The sequence below is a fragment of the Brassica napus genome, chromosome C8 (genome assembly GCF_020379485.1).
Source record: "Brassica napus cultivar Da-Ae chromosome C8, Da-Ae, whole genome shotgun sequence".
Classification (NCBI taxonomy): Eukaryota; Viridiplantae; Streptophyta; class Magnoliopsida; order Brassicales; family Brassicaceae; genus Brassica; species Brassica napus.
Genome location: NC_063451.1, coordinates 9,294,959 through 9,309,877, shown reverse-complemented (window position 1 = coordinate 9,309,877; position 14,919 = coordinate 9,294,959). Strand labels below are relative to the sequence as shown.

The window sequence follows — 14,919 nt, the reverse complement described above, 5'->3', positions numbered from 1 at the left end:
CTTTGACACAACAACACATCCAAACTCAAACCCAAACCAATTTCATATCCTTTATTGCTTGTGTTTTCTACTGGTAAAAAATCTTACGATACTAAATCTCCAAATTAAAGTTTTGACTGGGACATCAAAATGAAAAGCCTTTAATTTGGAATGATCAAACCAAAAACCAATGCACTCCAGATGAACCTTGACAAATGTGACAACTTGCAATTCAAGGGAAGATCAACTCTCCATTATAATATCAACTGAAAAAAAGTAAAACCAAAGGGAAAGGCAATACAAACGTGACAAACAACTCAAAGACAACAACTCAAAGACGATTTGTGCAATTGTGTTTATGTCATGCTTTCAAAAACTAAATTCTATGCTCAATTTTCAAACTATTTTGCATTTGAATTTTGTCTATTTTATAAACTTTGGATGTGAATAGTGATATGAAATATATTAAACTTTAATTGTTGTAGATTTTATAGTTATTTAATTTGCTGAAAACACTAGATTTGTGTCACGCAAATTACGTGGATTTTTACAAAAGTTAATTTATCATATAAATTTTAAAATATTTATTTATAAATTTTTACAAATAATATATTTAAGTGGCAGAAAATATAAATATTATTGATTATTTATTGGTAATCAGCATCATACTATAATTAAGTACATACTTAAGCGAAATATTATAATTTGATTGGTCAAAGAATATTACATGGCTTTGGCATAATTGTGATGTGTACTGATGAGTCAAATGTGATGTCAATGCCACATATGACTATACTTGTAGAACGTACTGACATGACATTCTCGAACAAAGCTAACCAAAACCATTTTGTACCAAATGATATTTGATTTAAACTACTTTATTTGATTTGAAAACTTTAGAATGACTGTACATGTAGCATGTTATATTTTTTTATGATCTTTTTTTTTTAAAGAAATTCATCTATTTAAATAGCTTAGTTCGTATTATAAACATATGAGCGATTCATATTTGTGGCTAAGATTTCTGATATTTTGAAAATTGACAATATACATTAACTATATATGACATATGAATAATTTATATGTATAGTTGAAAATTAAAAATTCCTACGTCAACAATTTAGGATATCTTTATATATAAAAGAGAGTTTTATCCCTCCTCTTTGCGAAACATGGGATGCCAGCTAGATAAGTCGTTTTTTCTCGCGGCGACACGTGTCACGAAACTCAGCGTTTCATTTAAACGTGAATCTTGATGGGCTTTCGTCGGTTATTACGTGTTGGGCTCTGGGTATGTTGTTTTCTGCGGCCCGAAACGATAGAACTCACACTCTAACTCTAATTTCTCGATCGCAGATCTTCATTTCGTCTCTCCATTTCTGCGATGGCGACGCATGAAGCCTGCGATTCCTTTCCCCTGAGTTGGTCATCTCGGTCTGTCTATGGTCGTCGAAATATACACAACAAATATATGTAAAATACCAACAGATCTTTTCTTTCTAGAATTCCACCTTTAAGGGTCTGGAACCTATTGTCGATAAGGTCTGTTTCAGAGAGCAAGACAGTAAAAGAAAGATTTAGCGGACTCCTATATCTCAGTGGAGTATTTGTTTCTGTCTTTTGTTGATGATAAACAGTCGCTTAAGGATTTTCAGATCTCTGAAAAGAGCTTGAAATCTGCTATTTAATCCATTAGAGGGAAACAATCGGTCATTCACCAAGGTCAGTAACCACATTGTGAGGTCAATAGTTGAAAATTCCAATGAAATTTCAGTGAATAAGAGTGTTATTGATCATGTTTGACAGATCCGACAGGCAAGTACGAGGCATTGGAGACAAGGATAAATTTATCCCCTGACAAGAAGAGATGACAATCCGTAGACTCATTCAAATTCTCTCAAGTAGGAGAAAGAAAAACCTTGTGTTGATCGGTGAACCAGATGTTGCAAAAACTGCAATTTAAGAAGGGTAAATTGTCATAACTGAGAAACTTAACCATATGTTTATGTAATGCTAAGATATCACATTTCCACTTTCGAAAATACTGCTCACAGGATTGTGCAAGAGATATATACCTCAAGCGTTGATGAACATAAGGTAATCAACTATATATCAAACTTTCATCTTCCTTTAACAATTTTAACAACAGCTCACTAAATCTCACTTCGAACTTTTCAGTTGATATTTGTCGATATGGGTGCCACTTATTGCTGGATAAAAATGTTGAGGAGAATTCAAAAATATACTAAAGGCATTTAAGGAGGCCACACACTCAGAAGGCCAAACCATTTTGTTATCTGTGAGATCAACACACAGTTGTCGGCCCAGGTATGCAATATTGTCTGAAACATTTTGTTCAATGATTTTGGTTTAATAGCCAAAAGTTTCATCTTCTAATTGTGGATTTCAAAAATGTTTATATAGTTGATCAATTTAAAATATGGTGAAGAGAACCTCCATTTTCTTCTCTGAAAAAGGAGCAAAGAGTCATGAAACACATGAGGAATAAGATCTTAAGTCACATGGCCATGCTCTTTTGGTAAGTTTATTTGGTGGCTCTTGAATCCTGGTTTTAGTGTGATATGTATCTTTTCGCATATTAGTGAATTTTCTTAAGTTTCTTTGACACTCCTAATCGTTTGATGGATATGGGTCGTGAGCAAGGTTTGGCAAATTGTGTATGTTTGTGATGTGCATAATCTGGTTCTGTATGTGGAGAAGAGTTTATATTCATTTAACTGTGTCGTCTTTGCTCTCTGCAGGCGTTGGTAAAAAACAATATCTTTTGCAATATATTAAGTTTATATATTCTATTTGTGTTTTATACAATCTTAAACATAAAAATGTATTAATGTTATACACAATTAAAGATTAACATGTTTTATAACATAGTAAACAATTTAAAAATTCCGCCCCGCATAATTTTTGATTAATCTCCGATTTTCTCTTTAGACGCTAGGCCCAACCCGACTGCCCGAATAGCGCATAGCGCGTTCCCGAACAGGGAGAAAAACTAACACGAGAAAAGTACATGAGTTAGTTTTTAAACTTTACACAGTAATATTTCCTCAAAGAAAAACACTCAGCATTTTTTCACAGCATGAGAGTGACCATTAGGGGTTGATTGGCAAGTGCTTTAGAATTGCTGTAAGATCTCTCTACAGCCTAAATTATTTCTACAGCCCAAAATTTTGCCAATTATGTTTTGTAAAGATGTTTTAAAGCTACAGATTTTTTTTTATTTGTAAAGAAAAAATATAAAGTTACGGCTTTTTCCAATCATCCCCTAAGTAGTCCCCAAACCGTTATAGATGCAATTAGGGAGCAAGCCCAAAGGTCACAAAAAGTAGCGAATCTGTCTATCTCAACATTAGGCAACCCAGCCAAAAAAAAACTGTAAGAGCCATCGCCAACGTCAAGCACATCAACATTATAAAGCACTAACTATGGACACCCAAAACACAGCTATAAATAAAATAACAGAATTATATAAACCATCCCGCCAAAACCATCAACATATAATTTTAATCAAAAGCTTTTCACTAGATTTTATAAGGGCAATTCTCCCTGAATAGACAATTTTAAAATTTTGGTCACAAAAATAGATCACAAGGAGGAAAATGACCAAAATGTTTCATTTAATAGGTAAAAGAACTCTAATACCCTGGATATATTAAAAAAATAAAAAAATAAAAAAATAAAAAATAAAATAAAAAAAATTTATAGTTTTAGATTATATGTTTTCAAATTCGAACTTTTTATAATTTTTTTTTTGAAATTTTGTTTTTCGAAATTTTTTATTTATTTATTTTTTCAAATTTTTTTTTTGTAATTCGAAAATACTTTTTGAAACTATTTTTAATATTTTTATTTTCAAATTTTTAATATTTATTTTTTATTTTATAAAATTTTAAACCTCAATCCCAAATCCTCACCCCTTAACTCTAAACCCTAAAGTTTGAATTAGTTAACTCTAGGGGTATAAATATATATTTACTTATTTAATGAAATATTTTGGTCATTTTGATCTTTAGAATCTATAATTGTGACAAAAAAAATTTTATTGCTATCCTAGGGTATTTCTCATTTTATAATCAAAGCCTCACAAATATTGGGCGTATTTTTAGTAGAACGAAAAAGAAAAACGATGTGCAAGATTAGTTATTCACAACGTAGTTACATTATTAGTGATTACACAAAATATTCCCATAATTGTATTTTTATTTAAATTAAAATTGTTGATGAAGTAGAAAGGCGCTTTTCTTTTAGGAAAATGTGAAAAGAAGACATATTAGTCTTATTATAAAATTCAAAATTGAGGAAACCAGTCATTGAGGCCAGTTCTAGATAACCCAATAAAACATTCAAATCTCCCCCAAACATTTTAAGAGGATATATATATATATATATATATATATATATATATATATATATATAAATATCAGTCTTCAAATTATTTTAAAATTTTAATTTAATTTACTAAATTTCTATGGTTTTTAAAATCTTAGGGTCAGCCTTATTAAAATGACACATCAATTTCAAACCCATTTTATTATCCCTCCAATTTCTACTACCAAATCCTCCAGTTACTTGACTAATATCTTTTTCGTCCCGTATGTTTAATGTTTTTTAAATTATGAATCAATTTCTTTTTACTAAAACATCTTAATTTATATTGTTAACAATGTAATCTTCATTGGAAATTTCTCCTCCAATATGCTAAATCTGATGCAAAGGAATGGAAACAAGCAGGGAGCATGGGAGGGGATGAGCCTCAACTCAACAGAGGAGAAGAACTGCTGAGGTGCAGCGACAACATCATTGGATTCTGACTCCTCGAGACTGGATCAAATGCAACACTGATGGGTCTTTTCTCGATGAAAATTTAATGGAACTGCATGGTGGGTTTTACGTGACAGTGTAGTGACAGCGAAGGTAACTATAAAGAATGCGCGAAGGAAGGTACAAAACTCTTTGGAGAGTGAACTACAAGCCCTTTTGATGGCACTACAACACTGTTGGGCTCTCGGATCTAAAAAAAATTATCACGGAGGGAGACAGTAAAAAAGCTGTTGACGTATTAAAATTTAATAATAGAATTAAATAAGTTGTGCATACCTATTGAGAATATCTTAATTATCTTTTTACACTGAGTTTTAATCCATAACTATATTTTAACTATAATTAGATTGCAATATATTGTTTTATGTTTATAGTTTAACAAATGACATCGTAAATAGTAATATTTTTCATAGAGGTGTTACAAAAAAAATCATAGTATTTTAGTGTATTTAGCTCATACAACACTTTTAAAAGTTTTTTTATTTGCTTCCTTATGAATTTTATTTTGGAATAAGAGAGACAGTTTACTTATATTTTTTTTATAAATTGTTTTATAGTAACAAATATATAATTTATAAAAAAAAAATAGTAAAATTTGTAGTAAAAATAGTAAAAATTATAATTCAAAATAAACTGAAAATTTATTAAAATTTAAAATATATTTATATTGTTCGTTCATTTGCATATCCGCCCGTCCGACCCTAGTCTATTTTATATTATGATACAATTTAATATAGGCAGGGTCTTTGGGGAACAGCATATAATTTAGATAAGATATTCAATTTTATGTTGTTTCATTAAACTTCACTAACCTTAATTTCTGATCAGTACAAATGTCTCAACAAAAAATTAAAACCCTATGATAATACCGGTGGTGTAATTAACGAATATGCTGGCGAATATTGTTATCGAAAAGAAACCTTCTAATTTATTATATAAAAAATAAGTTAATGAACTTTTATATTGTCAGTAATATAAGATGTGATTCTATTTTCCATAAGAACGATAAATCTGTAATTAAGAATAAGCGTTTTACAAATAACTTTTTAGGGAAGCTTAAGAATAACAAACTTCTCTATATAAAAGATCAAACCTCCTTATATTTCAACACCTAGATTGTATTATTATTGCTCTTTATTCTTCATTATTTTTACATTTGCATCGATTCATCACTGTTTTTTTTGTGCAATGGATTCACCATTGTTATTATACACTTTTGTGACATTTTTGAAAATAAAGTTATTATTTTGTTTTCTAGTATCTGCAGTATATCCTTAGTTTACTAATATATTTATTATCTCCTTGTTCATGCAGATAAACAGTACCGATTTGCAGGGAGAAGCAAGTAAGAAGGCAAATAAACAAAAATTAAGCATTTTTACTAAAGGAATATTGACGGAAAATTCTAACAGGAATTATTTTTTTTATAGAAATTAACAGCGGGAGATGAAATTATATTTGACTCATTTAAATTTAGATAATTATCTAAGTGAAGAAAACCAGTTAAACCTTATAGAAATATTGATGTCTTCATTAAGTGTTGAGATCTGGATCAGTGGTGTTTATATGTGTAAATGAGTGATATTAGGCCCTCTTATCGATCCCCTTTCTATGTTATATTCTCAAAAAAAATCTTTCAAGTATTTATGGATATCGTTGGAAAAGACTCACAAAGCAATATTATAAGGCTCCACAAATTGCAAAATTCTTACATTTCCAACTGGTGGGCTTTAAACCCATAATCAACAAACTGAATTATTACAGTCTACTGGTAACAATTTGGCATCAGGTATCTTTCAATACAAAATATTCATTGTAAACTTCTTAATCGAGAAGTTGCTGCAAGTTGGGTTAATTTCAGGACCTATCTAAAATGAATTGAAGTAGCTATATTCTCTGGATGATATATACACATTAGACTGAGAATTGATTATATAAACAATAATCTCATTAAAAACCATCCGTATTCCATTATACATAGAAAAGGTAATGTAAACACAAAGAAACATTCAAGAAGCCTAATGCTGCTGACAAGAAGTGCAAAGGATTTTTTTTTCACAAATGTGGAAAGTATTAGCATATTAATCTTATTTTGTACTTTATTTCTATATCTTTTTAATATCATATCTATTTCAATTTTATAAAACCAATGTTATTGTTCCAGTCGTTCATAAATATGAGAGGACCATGCAATATCAATTTTAGAGTCCATTTATGTAACTTTCATGAGTTAGAATGTAATAGTTAAAGTTTTGTAATCCATCAAACATTCAAAGATCAACATTGTACTATTGAAGCATATAATATATCATATACTTTTATAAGCGTCTTCTACGCATGTCGTGTCCCCGATCCTGGGTACGATCATCCGGACAGACCTTGGTGCGAGGAGACGCACCAGTCAGATCACATGACCTTAAGACAAGCGTATCATGATCCATTAGCATGGTTAAGGACAACAGATAGCTGAGACTTAACTAAGACAAGGCGGAGACAAGCTCAAATGAGCTGGGCGAGTCTTACGGTAGCTGGACAATGCAATGGTGAAGCTCAGTCAGCTCATGGAAGCTCGAAGGTAGCTCATCAAGTGTAAGTCAGCATGGATCAGGAGAAAACTTAGTGTAGGTCTGGAAATAGACCAAGGGAGTTAGAAGGATTGAATAAGATGAATAGAGAAAGCTGGACGAAGTGTCTAGCACCTAGGGGATGCAAGCAAGAAGCTCAACCAGCTGGACGAAGCTCGGTTGGAGCTCTAGTAAAGTATGTTAGCTCCCTGAGCTGGATGGACTAGCTCACTCAGCTGGGTCAGCTGGGGATCAGCTCAACTCAGCTGGACTGAGTGTTCACGTCTCAGGCAGTTGGGCCGGGTCCGGACAGTGGTCGGGCCATGTGGGCGACCCGTGTGTGACGATGGGCTGGTGGGCTCTTGGGATTGAGCCAGGGGATTGGGTAATCCGCATAGGCTTCAGTGTGACTTGTCTAGGAGTGGATAAGCAGGCCCAAGACGTTTGGTAACTGCCATAGGCGAATGGGTGTGATCTGGACCATTGATTAAATCAATGGCCAGAAATGATACCGAAGGGATGCAATGGTTAAGAAGTAACCACCCCTTCTTCTATATAAGGAGGGCAAGTCCGTGGGTTTGCAGGAACGTCAGGACTTCTTCCCACACCCTGAAACACAAAGAAAACCAGAGAAAAATAGAGGTATTGGATTAAACAATCCAATACCGAAATTGGTGTGAAGACAGCAAAGAGACAGTTTTGTGGGCAATCAAAGGAGAAGTTGTAAACGACCCTTGATGGTGTTTGATCATGGATGTCACGTCCTAGGCTTCCTCTATGTCTTGGGAACACACGAAAATGGTCAAGAGAGAAGGGAGAAGGTCGGACTCCACTCTCAATGGCATGAACAGCCTTGAAGGCGGATGCAGTGTAGAAAGTGGTTTCATGGGAGTTCCATGGAGGGGATGATGGGTTCGACCCATCATTGGATCTTATCAAAACTGGAGGTAGATGATAAGACTTGATGGAGGCGTGCTTTGGAGGAGCATGGTCGTCCATGATAAGGGAAGGCACAAGATCTAGAGAGATCAAGTATGAGGTAACACTTTATGATTAATTTATGGTTTATGATTATGTCTCTTGTGGTGCGGTTGAGGCCAAGTAAGGCACACCCCTTGAAGATCATATATTGTGATGTAAACTATGTTTACATGGAGGCACTGAACCAGGGCCTTGGCCGGTTCAGGAAGTGATTGTCCATGGCCATCGGCTGGACTGACCAAAGTCAGGTTTCACATGATCCGGACCTTTGGGTTGGATTCTGTTGATGGGAAACCTACTTTGGGGATTTATAATAATTATTGGCATATTTTAATTAATTTTTGGAGCAGGTTTGCTTGAGGTCAAAATTGCACCTGAGAGTAAATTGATGTTTAGATAAGGAACCAACCATGCAATGATAGATCCTTGTGTTAGGTTATCTGATCATATGCTTGTGTGTTGTGATATGTTTGTCACTTATGATTATTGATCATAAGGAATGTTAGTTATCAACCTTGGTGTTGGTAAGCTATGTGCAAAGCATTGGCTAAGAGCCATAACGAAGAGTATAGCTAGTACTTGGTGGTGTGGACCATAAGTACTGAGCTTGGGTGTTATTATTCAAGGAAGGCTGTGTGTTATCTGATCTTGAGCAAGGATGGACGACCTGATTCATTGGAGATGGAATCAGGTGTCTGATCTGATTGATCAAAGGATGCATCGGTTGTAAGAGCTAGACTGATCTGCTCCATTAGGACATGGTTCCATGGCCGGTTAGGTAAGTGTGAAGACTCATCAGTTCTGGGTCATGTGGGGTGGTTGGTTGATTGACTTAGGATCTGATGGGCATTATTAGTCCAGGAGCTGGACTTGGTATCATAATCTGATAAGAAAGGATGTTGGATGATGCATGAGCCTGGAAGGGCTAAATGCATATCCTTAGCTGTTTGAAGACCTCTCAAGGGTTACTTAAATCTGTGGGCATGGTTGGCTGAATGACTAAGTACCTAAGGGAGTTGTTTGAAGAGTAAAGGAGCTGGACGCAGTATATGGGAGCTGGCCATAGCTCGGTCTTAGCTCAGTTCGAGTGTGACAGCTCGATCAGCTAGTCTACGAGTTCATTAACTAGAGCAGCTGGGCCTATGAGCTAACAAGCTCCGTGGATGTGACTTAAGTATGATCTAGAAATACTTGTATAGATCTAGGTAGAATGGTTTAGGGGAATGGAACCTCGGATTTGTATGACTTGATTTGGGTTTAGGATCGACCTTTGAGCTTGTTGGTAGTTGGGTAGACTTACCACAGTTGAGGTGATTCGACCGGACAAGTATTAGATTGGATTTGGTCCAATGGTTAAGTAGAGAATATTCCGCTGCATATGAGTTGAAATGATCTAAGCTAGGGCATGACTAAGATAGTCTTAAGCTAAGATCTAAGTTAGCCCTCGCCTACGGGCGATATTATAGATAAAGGGTGAAAATTTAGGGGTTCGGCCAGGAAGTGGACCGAGCGACGTGAGGCTTTGTATGTGGCCTAGACGGCCGGGATCGGGTCTTACAACGCATGTGTTTTCACCACAATCATTCTGAGAAGAAAACGATGACATGACATATTCAAATATATGAAAAGGATCACACGTGATTGTGATATGATTTAACACAATTACGACAAAAAAATTTAATTATAGAAGTTCAAATATAAGATATTAGACACTTCAAAATACTATTTAATATCGGCCGCTACTAGCATATATATATATATACTTCTCTTCATTCTTTTCTACGCATTCTTTTGATGAAAGCAAAACAAAAAAATGACAATGGTAAAACACCAAAGTTATGTCCTTCTTAAGAAACTCAAACTCTTCAAGGACATTTCAAAGGTACAAGTGAAGCTACTTCATTCGTGGAAACAAAACACAATTTTGGAGGTGAATCTCTTGAATGTGTTTTTAGTGATGAAACTATAAGTATTAACTTCCTTACTTTTGTTGATTATCGTTTTAATCTTTTTACAATAGTGATAATCTAATCTACTAAAACAGAAGTACAAAAATGAATTAACCATGATTTTTCCCTAATAATTACAACTGACTGCCACTATCCTATAACATTGTCGTTTTATACATCATTAAACCAATCTAATTTGTGTCACTAAATCTTAACTAAAAAAATCAAATCTTGTGATGGCCTTCACTATTGAATATCTATTAAGCACATTACATGTATAATTATTAACAATAATTAATTAGACGATATCTGATCATATCTTATATCTATTATTATAAAGAACACTTTCATTCTCTTCTCCTCTTGCCACCTAGGAAAATAGGGGAATGAGAGCATTACACGTGTCTCATTCTTTGTTCTAACCTGTTCGATTTATTTTATTGGGTTCGTGCATTGATCCACATTTATTCATATTTGGGCTTCTGGTGTGGGAGGCCCGTAACGACAGAAGCATCCAGATGAAACGCCGTGTTTCCTCCATTAGGTTTATTGCGAGGTTGTCTTCACAACTCTAAAGCTCATGGCTATTCCTCTTCGCAGTCTAGATCTTTCATCTCCTTTCTAACAGTACCAGTAACCGATTAACCTCATAAAAACCTCCATTACTCCACAGCCACGATCTATATTCATTATGGCTCTTGAGACTGCGAGGCGATTTCGTTTGGCTATAAAAAGGTATGAATTTCTGCATTTACAATCATCTCTCATCTATTCTAAAGTTAAAAAGCAAATAAAAAATTTTGAGTTATGGCTAACGCTTTGGTTTTCCTCTCCGATCTACATCCTGGCCGCTCTTCCTCCACTGTCCAAGTTCGCCTGCTCCGTTTATGGGAGTCATGGAGTGTACGCCGTGGTGGAGATTACATTGGAGTCAACATGCTCCTTCTTGATTCTCAGGTTTTATATTCATGCTCCGCCTTTAGTGTTGGTTTCCCCGTTTAAATGATAGATATATTTCACACCGAGTCCTTCTTCAGCTTCTGGTATTTGATGTTCATACACTTTCACCGTCTGAATAAATCACCGGATCAATGTTTTACACATCTCCGCTTCCTTGAATTTAGATTCTGTTAAGTATTTGATGTTCATACACTTGAATTCCATGTTTGATCAACTCCACCGTAAAAGCTTTCTTTTATGATTTTGGTAATTATTTTCCGCAAAGATTTTTTGGCAAATTCTGATGCTTCATTCGTTAATAGATTCTGTGTTTTTTTATTTGTGTTCAGGCGACAATGATGCCGGCGAATGTGAGTCTCAACCGGCTCGCGACACACCAGCCTAATCTGAAAGCTGGTTCGGTCTACTCCCTAACCAATTTTGATGTCACTTGCTGTGACAGGGACTGCCGTCTGTCAGACTCTTCCTTATTAATCCGGTTGAGCGACTCAACCTCTTTCAATGAGAGCATTGAACCGGCTGTTCCGATACCTCAGGAGTCATTCCGCTTCCTTAACTACAGTGGGATGCTTGGTCTTGCGGACTCTAACAATCAGCTTCCAGGTAATGCTTCTCATATCATCTCCTCTGACTACTGAATTGGAAATCTGATACTATTTCTCCACAGACCTTATTGGGAGATTACTGGTGTCAAGAGTACTGTTACTGACCCTCCTCAAGACAAGAATCGTGTCATGGCAACGATCAAGATGGAAAAGTAAGTTTTTTGAGCTTTGTTATGTCCACTTTTAATAACTTCATTTTTCTAACTGTTCTGATTTCGAATGATATCAGTGACGCGTCTGTGACCATTAGCCTCTTTGAGGCTCAGGCTGTTAAGATACATAATCAACTCAAGAAGATGGGAGGTGATCCAAAGGTTGTCGTTATAACCAGTGTGAACCCGAGAATGGTGGGAGGTAAGCAACCAGTTTGACACATACATGGCCAGCTTTATAATGATGTCAAAATTGTTTATGCCTTATTCATAAGGCAGGTCGTCTGTATTTGAATGCCACATCTGGCACACACATATACTTTCACAATGAAACAGATGCAGGCGAGATATTTTTGAACAGGTAGCATTTTCAGATTCGTTGCTTTTACAAATATCTTGAATGTGTTAGATTTAAACTGTATATGGAGAGGTACATGAACGTTGTTATCGTCGTGAGCAGGTTGGTTGCACAGGACACCGGCCTCGCGCCAGTAGCTCCACTGCTAAAGACTTATGCTAAGGTGGAGACGCTGAGCATAGCTGAGCTAAATGATTTTGTCATTACCGCTCCTTCACAGGTATGTAATCCGCATTATATTTCTTCCATATCAAATGTGTACTATCATGGGCATAATCTGACTTCCAACTATGCAGGATATTGACTTTATCTGTAGCGGAAAAGTGACTGGAATCAAGATGGACAATGGATGGTGCTATGTTTCCTGTTCAAAGTGTTGCAGGAAACTTCAACGATCTGTCTCATCTTTCACGTGTGTGCCTTGCAACGACACCAACGCAATTGCTGTTATCCGGTATGGGCTAACTCTAAGCATCTTAATCGTCTGCATTGAATTTACTGTCGTAACAGTAAGTCATCTTTAGCATTTGATACATTTTTCCTGTCCGCTAGGTACCGTGTGGAGATGTCAATTGCTGACGAAACTGGGGAGGGTTTGTTTGTTGGCTTTGATGGAGTTATGGCGAAGCTCCATAACATGAGGGCTTATGAAGCTGTCCATCTCGTGGTATATGATCTTTTACTTTGTTCTATATTTTTGTACTGTCTATTTATTCATAGCATTGTATCATTGTTTATACAGGGTGGTGATGGTGTAAATCCGGAGGAAACTGATGCCCCACCCTTTGTTAAAGACATAGCTAGAGGGAAGACTTACAGGTTCCAGGTGAGGGTGGGTTCGTACAATTTCACAGCGAATCATCAGACCTTCATCATCTCGCGCATTCTCAGTGAGGATGATCGTGTGCCACGCCCGGAATTCGTTGATGATGTAAGCCTTATATAGAGTGATCTTCTTAAATTTATTAGGGGGGGGGCGACGACGACAATGCAGATGACAACCACCCTGCAGTATTGGTGCGTGGTAAGGTGGACGTGTGTGGTGGTTGCAAACCTGAAGGACCGTCTGCAAAGGTGAAGAAGGCACGCAAGGCATAAATGAATGCAGATTGGAACTGGAGCCAAAGTTATTTCCCCCTTTATTAATTAAGTTTTTTTATGAACAAGTATGCATTTGGTGTTTCTATGTTTGGTGTTTTTATTTCTACATTGGAAGTTGTTTTCATTGTGAACAAGTATGCATTTGGTATTTCTATATTTGGTATTTTATGGCTACATTTGGTATTAATAGATTTAAGTCGGAAAAGTTTGGTATATTGTGTATTCCATACGAGATTAACAAAAAAAAAATATCGTACATCCACCTGACGTAAAACATCCAATTCAATTCCAGTTTCCAGTTACTTAAATAAGATATCTACAACATTTTCTCATGACTGCATATTGCACAGGTTTGAAACCATATGTCTAAAACATGATGGTGGATTCTTTGGCTCACACACATTCTTGCGGACCAAGTAAGCGCTCCTACGTACATTAATTCAAACCATATATTGCGGATTATGTCAAACATATTCTTATGATATTTGTAAGATTAATAAAACTGAAAAACAATAATTAGTACAAAATAATAATACTTTAGAGCATGAGAACAACAATAACATGTCACCAGTAAAACCTAGACAATCAGTATGACACATGCTTTCATTACAAGCAAGCGACCAAAATTTTTCAACTCTATCAAGTGAAATAAAAAATATATAAACCACTTTCTATTTTTTATTTAAAATTTTTATGTTCTCTTTAAAAAACGCATGTTATTGGTTCTTCAAGTCAAACCAACAAAATTTAATAAAGTTTACAATTTTTATTTTTTATTTTTTAATTTTGTGTTCTCTTTAAAAAGCAGTTTGTTACTGGTTTTTTCGAGTCAAACCAACAAAATTTAATAAAATTTACAATTTAATCTTAGAAATTGATTAATTTTTATTATGTTCAATTTAGAGTAATTTTCCAGATAATTTTTTTAACTTTAAATGTATTTTAATATAAATTTACATGTGTTACTATAAAGAGTGCATGCATTTTAAAATTTTATCTTCTCTTTAAAAAACAGCATGTTACTGGTTCTTGGAGTCAAACCAACAAAATTTAATAAAATTTATAATTTTTATTTTTAAATTTTGTGTTCTCTTTAAAAAACAACATGTTACTGTTTTTTTCGAGTCAAACCAACAAAATTTAATAAAATTTACAATTTAATCTTAGAAATTGATTAATTTTTATTATGTTCAATTTAGAGTAATTTTCCAGATATTTTTTAAACTTTAAATGTATTTTAATATAAAATTACATGTGTTACTATAAAGAGTGCATGCATTGTCATAATAAAATTTAGAAAAGTCACATTTGTATCTTCGTACCTACGTCACATGTTCGGACATCGCACTAAAGTCACGTTCACGAAAGATGTCCATCTCAGACACTGATTGCAACTACGACATATTCATTTCAATGGGTGTACTACAT

The 14,919-nt window shown here is 34.8% G+C and overlaps 1 protein-coding gene across 1 annotated transcript; it reads left to right on the top strand.

The window, feature by feature from the left end:
- The first annotated feature begins 11,610 nt into the window (after positions 1–11,610).
- Positions 11,611–14,071, top strand: LOC106360181. Its single transcript, XM_048766214.1, has 2 exons — positions 11,611–12,844; positions 12,943–14,071. The coding sequence occupies exons 1-2, from the start codon at positions 12,681–12,683 to the stop codon at positions 13,334–13,336; spliced, it is 558 nt and encodes a 185-aa protein (XP_048622171.1). The 5' UTR covers positions 11,611–12,680; the 3' UTR covers positions 13,337–14,071.
- Positions 14,072–14,919: the final 848 nt, after the last annotated feature.

What these genes read in the sequence shown, in the direction of transcription:
- LOC106360181 (XM_048766214.1), top strand. Translation starts at nt 12,681, where the DNA reads ATGCAGGATATTGACTTTATCTGTAGCGGAAAAGTGACTGGAATCAAG. An exon ending in AACGCAATTGCTGTTATCCG is followed by an intron (nt 12,845 to 12,942) that starts GTATGGGCTAAC and finishes CCTGTCCGCTAG; the next exon opens with GTACCGTGTGGAGATGTCAA.